At 33.6% G+C, this 12,713-nt stretch overlaps 1 protein-coding gene across 1 annotated transcript in view; it reads right to left on the reverse strand.

Moving 5' to 3' along the window:
- LOC127963262 (E3 ubiquitin-protein ligase DTX1) overlaps positions 1–12,713 on the reverse strand; it is a 45,872-nt gene that overhangs the window by 16,458 nt on the left and 16,701 nt on the right. The window contains exons 3-4 of the mRNA XM_052563070.1: positions 6,071–6,785; positions 1,320–1,381 (exon numbers count right to left, since the gene is read on the reverse strand). Of these exons, the coding sequence (XP_052419030.1) occupies positions 1,320–1,381; positions 6,071–6,785 (777 nt within the window). The remainder of the gene's footprint in view (positions 1–1,319; positions 1,382–6,070; positions 6,786–12,713) is intronic.

Here is a 12,713-nt window from a genome sequence, read left to right on the forward strand (position 1 = left end):
TCATGTAAAAAAAGAACGAAAAATTAAATACACTTTTGCACAGAGTTAAGCTAAAAAAAAATATAAATAAATAAAAAAATAAAAAAATAATAAAATAAATAATAAAATAAATAATAAAATAACTGATATACATCTTTGGACACAGTTCAGCTGTTTACTTGCATGTTAAAATAAAACAATTAAAAATGTATTTCTATAAACTTTTGTACAAAGTTAAGCTATTTACTTGCAAAATATAACTTACTTTAATTCTTAATCCTAAATTCTTAATTTATGTCCTTTTATTAAAAATATTTGGTTTTTAGTTTATTTGCATATTAAAATGAAAAAAATATAAACATAATAAATAAACGGACAAACAAATAAATAATCACTGACACATCTTTGTACAGAGTTAAGCTGTTTACTTGCAAAATAAAATATATGTTAATTTATTATCCTAAATTCTTTATTTAAGTCTTTTGTTAAAATTATTTGTTGGTACATTAGTGGTCTTTTCATGAAAATAAAATAAAATAAAATAGAATAAAATAAAATAAAATAAAATAAAATAAAATAAAATAAAATAAATCATTAATAAACATCTTTGGACACAGTTAAGATGTTTACTTGAAAATAAAACTAACTTTAAATCTTAGTCCTAAATTCTTAATTTATGTCTTTTTATTAAAATGATTTGTTACTATGCATATTAAAATAAAATATAAACATAAATAAATAAACAAACAAAAAAACAAACATTGACATAGATTTTTGTAAAAATAAAACAATAAAAAATATTTCTTTCCACATTTGTATAGAGTTACAAAATAAATATATATATAACTTCATATATAAAGTAATATATATTTGAAAAATATTACTTGCAAATTAAAATATATGCTAATTTAAGATCCTAAATTCTTAATTTTAGTTTTTTTTTTTTGTTAAAATCGTTCTTTGGTTCATAGTTTACTGGTCTTTTCATAAAATACAAAAAAAAAAAAAAAAAAATACAAAAAAAAATGTAATTAAATTAAATAAAAAAAATCACTGATATACATCTTTGTACTTTAAAATTTTTAAAATTAAAAATTATTTCTATAATATTTCTTCCCACTTTTGTACAGAGTTAAGATGTTCTTAATTCTAAATGAACTTGTCTTTTTGATAAAATCTTTCATTATTACCTGTAGGTTACTTGTATATAAAAAAATAAACATTTCTATAAACTTTCATACAGAATTAAGTGGTAAACACACAATAACTGTAGTCTCTGTAATGCTTCTGTAATGTTCTGTAGACTGAAGTGAATCTGATGTGGTTCTGTAGTACTGTACCTGCTAATGCAGGATGAACCTGTCCAGACCCAGTGAGGTTCCTCACAGGAAGTGCAGGAACCCTAAAGACGACAGGAAACAGACAATGATCCATGTGAAGTGAGTCAGTTACAGCTCATAACCTGTACGAGACCGTCCAAACCTCTGATGATGAGAAATAAACCTCCCAACACAGTTCATCAAGACTCTAACACACACAACCTTCCTCATCTGCTGAAGCCAGCGGAACCGTCCAATCACAGTGAAGCTCTTAACGGACCAATCAGCATCCAGTGACAAACACGGATTACACATGTAAACAAAGCTGAAGTTACATCCTCCAGCAGATCACAGGAGGAACAAAAACTGATCAATGAATCAGAAAAAGAGCCTCTCCAGCATGAGAACGTGCTTTCATCTCGATCTGGAGAATCACATTCAGATCCTATCAGCGTGAACAAGAGAAATGAAACCAGACGATGTGCTGATAAAAGTGAAACTATTTATTATTATGATTATTACTGCATAAAGAAAATGTGATTCTAGGATGCAGGGTTATCTATTACAGTACTGTATCATAATTAACTGAAACTAAAACCATAAAAAAAAAAAAACTTTTATTTCTTGAAATAATCTTAAAATCTTAACTGAAATAAATATAAAAACTAGATGCCAAGGCTACATTGGTATTTTTTTTATTAGTTTAACTTGCATAAAATAACTAAAACTGAAAAAATAATAATAATTACAATACTGTAAAAAAAGCTAATTATTTATGATAAAATTAAATTAAAAATAAAACGTAAAAAAAATAATAATAGTAAAACAAATAATAAGAATAAATAATTAAATAGAAAGAAACAAAGGAATAGAATAATACAAAAAAATTTTTTAGAATAAATATTATAAATAAATAAATAAATATAATACATTCAGAAATAATTATAACAAAATCTATAAAAAAATAAATAAATATACAAAAAATAGAATAATTATTTTATAAAATAAAATAAATATTCATAATACAAAAATAATTCCAAACAATCAATCAATCAAAGAGACAGAATGCTACAATAAAATGAAAAAAAGTAATAAGAATCAAATAATAAACAAATATAAAAAATTTAATTTTAAAATAATGAATGAAATAATTTCTATACACCTTCACACAGTATTAAAGAAAAATATAAAGCATCTCCATACACCTTCACAGAGTTTTTGCATGGAGTGAAACAGAGCGTCTTGCGTCGATACGGATCAGGAAACGATTGCTCTTGGCTCAGATCGTGTTTTATCTCATATTTCTGATGCAGCGAGGGAAAGCCCTGCTGCTGATGGAGATGAGAGCGAGATCCTACCGTATGTCCTCGTCCGAGTCTCCATCCGTATCCATCATCTCTCCTGATCTCAACAAACTCCACACACACACAACACAAACTTCCTGCTTTGATCACACACACACACTCACTCACACCAGCTGTGACAGGAAGTCAAACAGGAAGTCAAAGTCAGTTTTAGAGATCATCTGAGCTCTGTTAGTGTTCAGTGACTCCAGACTCATGTTTACATGCGTTTACTGAAGGACACGAGCCACAAACAAGAAAACACTGAATCTGCCTCACATACTGTTATAAAAGTACCGTGTACAGTAAGACATCAAGACGTCAAGAAACAAAAGTAATCAAACCTCAAAACTGTTCAGATGTATTAAATCTCACAAACGTTAATGTTCAGATGAAAAGTGAAGATTAATAAATGCATTAGTCTTGAATAGATGAGTTGCAGTGAGATTAAACTATGGGATTATGGGGGAAACTGCTGATATTGTAGCACAGTTAGTGTGTGTAACGGTTTGGGGCATCAGGATCTGTCAGACTCTGCCCTCTAGTGGAGGAGCTGAACATCACATGTGATGAGCTCAGACAAGCTCCATCTGTGTTGAATTGGCATTACCTGCTTTAGAAATGGATGTACAATAAAGATCCGCTATATCAATGCATGAGTGAAGTATCTGAAAGAATCAAACTGAATCACAAATAAAATAAAATAAAAAATAAAATAAAATATTTAAAAATCTAAAATAAATAAATGGAAAATATAAAACGTAAATTAAATTAAATTAAATTAAATTAAATTAAATTAAATTAAATTAAATTAAATTAAATTAAAAGCCCATGGTCCAGCAAAAAGGTTCAAAACTATTTTATACAGATATTTATGGTAAACTTTTTAACCAGCCAATTTTGGCTCTTGACCACAAAACAAGTCATAAGGGACCATTTTCTTTTAATTGTCATTTATACATCAAATGAAAAAAACAATTAATAAACTAGGATAATATTTGGTCGAGTTAAAAATCTGGAATCTGATTGTGAAAAAACAAAACAAAAAAAAAACATTTAAATATTGAGAAAATCATCTTTAAAGTTGTCCGAATTAAGTTCTTAGCAATGCATAAAAAAAATTATGTTTTAATATATTTATGGCGGGAAATTTACAAAATATCTTCATGGAACCTGATCTTTGCTTAATATCCTTATGATTTTTGGCATGAAAGAAAAATCTGTAATATTTTTTTTCTGAGGGAATATAGTGCTACAAATTGAAGATTAATAAGAGCAATAACCTGCGACTTAAAGGCAGGGTAGGTAAAAAATTTATAAACAACTTTCTTCCAAATTTGTTTAAACTTTCTATATATATCAATGCATAATTAAAATGTAAGTACTCTGATAAAAAGAGAATACAAATCAAGTGACTCTAGACCGTTTAATCTGTATTAAACACAGCTCATTATTTCCATTCGGGACGAAACATAGGATTGGCTTAGAAGACTGTCACTCTCTCGCAACCATGGCAACCACCCTTTTGCCACACATGACCCGCCCACTTGCGCACGCACGTTTGATTTGAGGAAGACACTCGATTTTTATACTTTCTTTTTCAGAGTACTTACATTTTAATTATGTATTGATATAGAAATACATTTTAAACAAATTTGGAAAAAAAGTTTTTTATACATTTTTTCCCTACCCTGCCTTTAAGACTGGTTATGTGGTCCAGGGTCACAATTGTTAGCTGAAACTCAATGTATAATTGGCAAGACAAAAAAAATGTGGGGTCATTAATGTGAAAGTCACAGCGTCTATGACAGATCTTCACTGAAGCTGTTCTCACTTTCTAGTTTGTTCATGTGATAATTCATATCATAACACTGCTGTTTCTGCAGGTGTGATGCTTGTTTACACCACGCTGTCTGCTGGAGTGTGTTTGTGTGATACACGTGTGTGTGTGTGTGTGTGTGTGCTAACCGCACTCATCCTGTGTGTGTGAACCGCTCGCCTGGGAACAAAGCGAACTCATCTGTCTTCACAATATCTCTTTCTGTGTCTGTTCGTCTCTGCTCTGCTCTCTGTGTTTCTGCTGAAGTGTGTTTGTGGTTTCAGAAAACACCTCCACTTCACATTTACTATGATTTACAGCCCTTCATTAATTACTTTACTCTGTGTGTGTGTGTGTGTGTGTGTGTGTGTGTGTGTGTGTGTGTGTGTGTGTGTCTGCCGAAGCTCCGTTTTGCCTTGATCCATTATTCATATTTTCCCCTGTGTAGGCTGGATAGCAAACAAATCACACACACACACACACACACACACACACAGAGTACAGCACTTAATGAAGGGATGTGGTTTATCTTGACCAGAGATACACGCTCACAGGAAAGGACAAGATTTATAGATGTTTTTACAGTATCACCGCGCGTGTGTGTGTGTGTGTGTGTGTGTGTGTTTGACTGATTCAGTGTCACAGTGCAAAAGGACACTATCGACGATTTCCTTGTTCAAGATGATTAATGTCCACCAAAACTGATAGATTCAATAAAAAAAAGGATGAGAATGATGCAATGAAGCGGGACAAAATAAAGATCAATCCTATATACAGTGCAGATAGATAGATAGATAGATAGATAGATAGATAGATAGATAGATAGATAGATAGATAGATAGATAGATAGATAGATAGATAGATAGATAGATAGATAGATAGATAGATAGATAGATAGAGCCCTCAAAACCAACAAATCTAAATCTATATCACCAAAACAAACCCACCATCTATGAAAACCCACAGATATGAAACTGGACGATGCTAGCATTCAAAAGCATCTTTTTCAAATCTCCCTGCATATTAAAATAGTTATAAAAAAAAAAAAGTTATTAAAATAAAGCTATAACATAGTATGCTTCAAGCAATTGTGCAAAAATTACACTATAATAAACGAAACTCTGTAAACTTGTGTGAAAAGGAATAAAAGGTGTCTGAGTTTTACTGCCTCTAGTGTTCATCTCTTTTGGAAACTGCAGTGAAATGTATTTATTGGTACGTATTCGGCAACTTATAAAAAAGTGCCCTAAGTTATGTTTTTGCCACGAGACCAGGATGTTTTATTATGTTAATATTTCGCCAACCATTATTACATATCCAGGTCTTTAGCGACACGGAGCTCTCTGTCCTGCACGGATGGATCTCTGACTGCTGCAATAGCAAAAAACTCTCTTGATACTTTAAAAACAGTTACAGAAGAATAAAATAAAGCATATTTCATTCATATTTGCACTTCAACACTACATTCAACATCTTTGCTCATATTTTAACCATATTCACCAAACTATTGTTTTTCAGATGTATAAATATAAATATGAGTCATCAGATGTATAAATATAGTTTATATAAAAACACATGTGGAAAAGAGCAGAAATAGTGTCATCTCTTACCCAGGAGGGATGGATCCTCGGCTGGCCGTCACCGTGATCCTCTGTGTTCCCGGCCGGTTCAGATTATTCTGTCCGTTAATAGTAAGCGTGTGTTTTGACGGCAGCGTCACGATCGCAGGGGTGCATGGGAAGTTCATCCCGTTCATCTCCATCTTCCCGCCTCCTCCTCCGCCTCCTAGCGATATGTTGTTATGGTGTCCCCTGACAACAGTCGTCACGGGCGACCAGAGGGAGGAGCCAGTGAAGGTGTTGCTCTGCCTGACGACGGCGTTGGCTCCGCCCTCCGTCCCGCACAGCTTCCTCTTCTGCTGCAGAGCCAGGATGGCGTTGGACGCGGCCCGTGTGCTGTGGACCAGCATGCACTGCTGACAGGTGCAAGGCAGTCCCGAGCTGGTGCCCACCGGCCAGGACTGGGATTTGGGGATGGATCCGGCGATGAGGGGGTACGCCAGGTCCATGCGTCGTCGGATGCGACGCTTCCTCTGGCTCTGCCGGTTGGTTTGGGACATCCCGTCGAAGTCCACCACGTAGCTGAAGCCCAGCGAGCTCAGGTCCAGCCAGGGGTGCTGCTTCTCGTAGGCGTTCTGGATGCTGACGCACAGCTCCATGTCATACGCCGTCCAGGAGCCGCAGTCATTCTCCCATTCCCACACGATGCCCTTGCCTGGAGCCGAGGACGGGTCGTAGAAATTACGCTGCACAGGACGCATTGTGCCTGTGGTGCGAGAGAGAGAGAGAGAGAGAGAGAGAGAGAGAGAGAGAGAACTGATAAAGATCTGATACACAGCAATGTTATTGTTCCTTTTCATTTCTAAAAAGTCATGCATGAAAAATTGCATTTGGTGCATCATGTTTTTAACCAAATTGACTTACGACAAATTAAAGTAAAAAAAAAGTTGCATGGTGCAAGACTAAGTTACGTTCATTTACATTTATTTATTTATTTTGCATTTGGTGCATCATGCTTTTATCCAAAGTGACTTAGTGACCAAGTTATGTCTCTAACTCAGTATTTCAGTGCATCTTGTGATGCAAAACGACAAGATAATAAATCTCATTTTCTGAAAAAAATCATCAAAGTTGCCAAGCAACATTTCACATTTTCATTTAGTTTACCTTGCACTAAAGTAACTAAAACTGTAATAATAATAAAACACTAATATAAATTACAAAAATACAACAAAAGTATTAAAACTTTAAAATGTATATATATATTTTTTTAAATAAGAAAACAATATAAGATAACAATATTGAAATGAAAACCAAATTAATTAGGAACATTAGAATTAAACTTATTTTATTTAAAACAATAATTCCAAGAAATTGTTTTTTTTTTAGAGAGAAAAAAATTGCATTATGTAGTTAATTGTTTTATATAATTCACATATTCATTTAAATATTTTGATAATAGAAAACCAAGTTTATTATTATTGAGTTTATTATTACAGTATATCTACAAATTAGGGACTTTTTCTGACCCCACTAGCAGATATTTTGTTCTTGTTTTAAGCAAAAACCCACTTCACTTTGATCTTCTTCTTTTTTCAGAAATAAAAATCTTAATATCTTGAGTCACATTGCTTTCAAGTAAATGTGTATTGATTTAGAAATGTTCTTATACCTGAGCTGGAAAACAAGACAAAAATACTAAGTAAGATGCATAACATTAATGCAACATAAGTCACTTTGGATAAAACTGTAACGTGCCAAATGCATAAAAAACTTAAAAGATCTTGTTCATGCACCATCACACACTGCAGATTTAATCAGAGAATCAAGTTTGTGCAATTAAAAACTGAATTAATAGTTGCATTGAATCCTAAGATCAAGAGGGTCGCTTTCTTAGATGAGCATTTGATGTGAAGCTCCAGACGGGAGGAAGATGGATGGAGGAAGAGGAAGAGGTGAAGGTGTTTTACGGCTCATTAAAGAGCAATTACAGTCCCACACATGAGCTCATCCACACACACACACACACACACACACAGGAATGACTTTGAGTTTCCACAGCCCAGCCCTGACTTCCCCAGCCGAGGCGGATCGTAACTTCATCACTGAGCCCAGTTCAGACCACAGCGTGTCACATCCTTAAACTCAATCTGAAGCGTTTCGTTAAAGCGGCCAATCTTTAACCTACAACCTCCATATTCTCCCAGTTCCTCAAAGTGTTGCTGCTGGTTAGGTTACAGGTGAAGTTTCATATGCTCGCTTTCTACTGCATGAACAGTTTATACAAAAACAATGTGTTTGTGTGACTCAAGATCAATCACTGCTGCATTACAAGCTCTTAATGCAGTCTTCCACGTGAGATGATCTATAAAAACATAATATAATTGATCAAACTTTTTTTTAATGCTCTTCTTTTTAACTTCTATTCATCAAATAATCCTGAAAAAGGCATCACAAAAATATGAAGCAGCTTTCCATAATAAATCATCATATTTTCATGATTTCTGAAGATTATGTGGCACTGAAGACTGGAGGAATGATGCTGAAAATACGACTGTGCATCACAGAAATAAATTATATTTTAATGTACATTAAAAGATAAAATCATTATTTTACATTGTAAAAATATTTCACAATATTGCATTTTCCCTATATTTATGTCAAATAAATGCGGCCTTAATGAGCAGAATAACTCCTGTAAAAACAGTCCTCAGACTGAGATCAACACTTGAACACAGAGTTAAGGAAAACACACACACACACACACACACAGTTTCTCCATGTTTCTTCCTGTATGCGCTGGTCACATCCTGCCGGATCCTCCGATGATTTTCTCCTCATCTGTCCTCTTCTCTGAACCCAAACCTCACACTTTCCCTCAAACCGGTTTCCGTTCTCTCTTCCTGTCAGTCTGTCTGGACCGCGGTCGCTTGCTCTCAAAGCATCAGACTTTTGACAAACAACATGAAGTCTGGACCAGTTATAGGAGCTTATTCTGGTCATTTACACAGAAAGAGACCTGATTATTATATTATATTATAATATTGTAGAGTGCAATATTATGCTGCCATTTTCAAATAAAGGTTTTAAAATAAAAATGTTAATTGCCACATTCAAATAAATATTTTACAATGCAATCTAAGTGTCACTAATTAAACAAGTAGGCTATATATTCAACTAATTGTCAGTTTCTTAAATGCATGCTTCTTGTAAACAATTAGTCAATATTCATTAGGGCTGCCCTCTACTAAAGATTTTTCTGGTCGACTAGAAGTCGTTCATTTTAAGCATTTGTTGACTATTATTTGCATGTTTATTAATAAACCATATAAATCATCATAATGAGCCTTTAATTGCCTACACAGCCTAGTAAGCGCTCAAGAGCATGCACAAAAAGCTTCGACAGCACATCGGCAAATATAATAAATATGAATTTGTTAGGGAAAAGCAAGTTCACTGCGTTAACATTTTAATTTATTGTAACGTGGTAATTTATTGTTACACTAGTACTTTCTGTTTTCAGTTTAAGAGATGAAAAGTCTGACAATGATTCATCTCCGAAGCACCTGCATGCATGTTTTATACGGATTACGTGATGCGAGAACATTTGTTTTCTATTTGAATTGGTTCATTAAGTTTCACTATCTATAGATATATTTTTCATGTCTGTAATAAGAGAAGCATAAACAAAGTTTTGAAGTGACGTGCTCGGGTTCACAGAGTCCGAAACAGCAAAAAGCACCATCATTATTTTACAAAAGCACAACATTTCATTGCTAAACTGAGTGCACATGAATAATGAGTCTTCAAAGATAAAAAAAAAAAAAAATTATGCATTACTCATCTGTATGACCAAAAATGATTAAATATTTTAAGATCAAATGATTGCACCAGCGTCTCCATCTGTCCTTCATGTGGATTTTTTTTTTTCTTTCTGCGACTAAGCGACTAATAAAATTTTGGTAACATGCATATAAACAGCCTTTTAATTAGCAGAATAGTCATGACTGATTGTAAGACATGCAAACATAAAAGAAAACCAAACTGGACACGAGAACAGCTATATATTAAGGATATAATCAAGCGTTTGGATTTGGGATAACCTCTAAGTCAAAGCCTTTTTAAAAGTGCATTATCATCAAAAATGTTTCTAAAATGTTTATATCCCGATGTATATTGCAGACAATAGCCATTTTAGGATAGCTCAGATTTAGTCTTAGTGACTTAGGAGTCGTCTTCACTACTTCACTAACGTTTCACAGATTTAGGATCAAATTTTTGCGCTAAAACGCTTTGTGAAATACTCTTAGAACAAAAATGATGGAGTCCTAAATTAAGGGCTGGCACGCACATTATTTGTAAGATTTTCTCCTAAATCGGCGAGTTATGAGCTACTTTTATCCTTAAGATATTTTGTAAAAAAACGGCCCTGGAAAATAATAAAATGATTATTAAATCAATAAATCATTAAGCGCAATGGGCATTTTTTTACATTTTGAGCAGCGTTCTAGTTATGCCAAATACTACAATATTTTATTGAGTATAAATTAAGAGTAAAAACAACCCTATATATATAGTGCATTTACACATTTCTTTAGTTATTCCAAGCCCCCAAAAATATTGCGAGTAAGAACTATAACTTATAAATCACGAACGACTGGAATATCGCTGTAAACGATGGTGGGCCTTCAGAAAGGTTTAGAACAACTGCTGTTTTATCCTAAAACAGACACAGATACATGTCATTTTGCCATTGCAACAGATCCACACATTGGCTTCACAGCACTAGTGTGAATCTTGTGAAGCTGCTAATTAGCAGAGAGTTACTGCAGAACTCACAGTTTAGCTGCAACACAAAAAGACTTAAAAGACTAGCTGTAAGCCATAACAGCAGAACACACACACACACACACACACACACACAGGCGCATCGCGACCGTCTGTGCCAAAGTAAGCTGGTAAAACACAGTGTCCGCTGTCCCTGTGAACGCCCAGCATGTGAGCATCAGCGCCTGTTATGCCCACATCACTAAACACACACACACACACACACTATATGATGTACTACTGTAAACTCTGAGGTACAGTAGATGCTTTGCAGTGTTTCAGATAAGACCACTGTATTTCCTGTAAGAGAAACCAAAACGCATTATCTCACACACCCTCACACACATATTCGGTGGAAAACCCCGTCATAAACCAGAGCACTTTAACACCTCCACTTTTCTCACAAACTATCTGTGGGCGGAGCCTTCAATCAAACTATCTGGGGGCGGAGCTTATCGTCTAGCGGTCTTCAAAACATGCCAGAAGGGTTTTTATTTAACATGAGATTATTATCCACATTGTAGAAAATTGTGCCTGGTTTTATAGTACATCACCAACACACACACACACACACACACACACACATATATACATTAGTCACTTGCATTTAAGATTTTGACAGCATTGGGCACAAAAGATAATTGGCAAACTTTCCCTGTCGCTCGTGGCATGCCTACAGCAAGTCAATGAATTATGTGAAATGGGTAAAATACTTAGCTAAAACTAAAACCATTTAAAAAAGTTACTTGAAATAAAAGACTTACTTATTTTATAGTGACAATGGAATCATTTCTCATTTTCATTTAGCTTGGCTTTAAGTACAAAAATAAGTAAAACTGAAATAAACCTAATTAAAATAAAAAAAATACTAAATTACCAAAACTTTAAGTAACATGAAAACGAAAACAGGATATATAAAAACAAACTATTTAAAACTATTAAAAAATGCTCGATGATACTAACACTGGGTGCTATTAACCATGGAGAATTTGCTTTGTCTTTAAAAAATTTACAAAATAAAAGCTAAAACAAAAATCTGGTTTGTTTTCTGGTCGCTGTATTGCCAAGAAGAACCAGCTACAAACCAGTTTTATTTAATCATCATTAATATAATAAGTACAAAAATATAATAAAATGCATATTATAAATGTAATAAAATATGATAAGAAATTGTATTATAATTTATTTTGTATTAATAGTTTGGATTACATTTCATTTTAACTTTAGTAAGTTGAGTTTTTGTTGTTTTTATTGATTGTTCATTATAATATATTACAAAATATCATACACTCAGTGTTTATTAATATTTAGAATGACTTTTTCTTTATATTTTCCGTTTTAATAAAAGTTTGTGTCGTTTTTATTCACCTTAAATATGTCATTTCAGTACACATTTATTTTAAGTAACAAAATACTTTTTAGATTTTATTTAACAATAATAATCCTGTTTAAAACTTTGTGTCAGAGTGTAAAATACAGTAAGTGCAGAACTAAAGGACGTGGCATGTTCTGTCTGATTAAAATTCACCTTGAGACTGCAGTTCCTTCTAAGACCCCTTTGGCTGTCATTCCTAATGAGCAAAGTGGAAACTGTGGCCGTACGCTACTCCATTCTGGATCGGCCGCATGGGGAGCTGCTGCCAAAAACCATCTGGCTGATATTATTCATCTCAAAAAGTCAAGACAAGACAAGTGCTGACCAGACAGAGAGAGAGAGAGTGTGTCTTGGCTCTTCTGCAGCACCTTTACATGTTAATTGTTTTAAAATGCTTCAAATGTGCAAACTTTAAGCGCAATGTTAAAACAGAAAAGGTTACAGTAATGAACTGCCCTGCAAGTAAATACACACTTGACACCTAAAGCTGCT

Source organism: Carassius gibelio, chromosome B8 (assembly GCF_023724105.1).
Source record: "Carassius gibelio isolate Cgi1373 ecotype wild population from Czech Republic chromosome B8, carGib1.2-hapl.c, whole genome shotgun sequence".
Lineage (NCBI taxonomy): Eukaryota > Metazoa > Chordata > Actinopteri > Cypriniformes > Cyprinidae > Carassius > Carassius gibelio.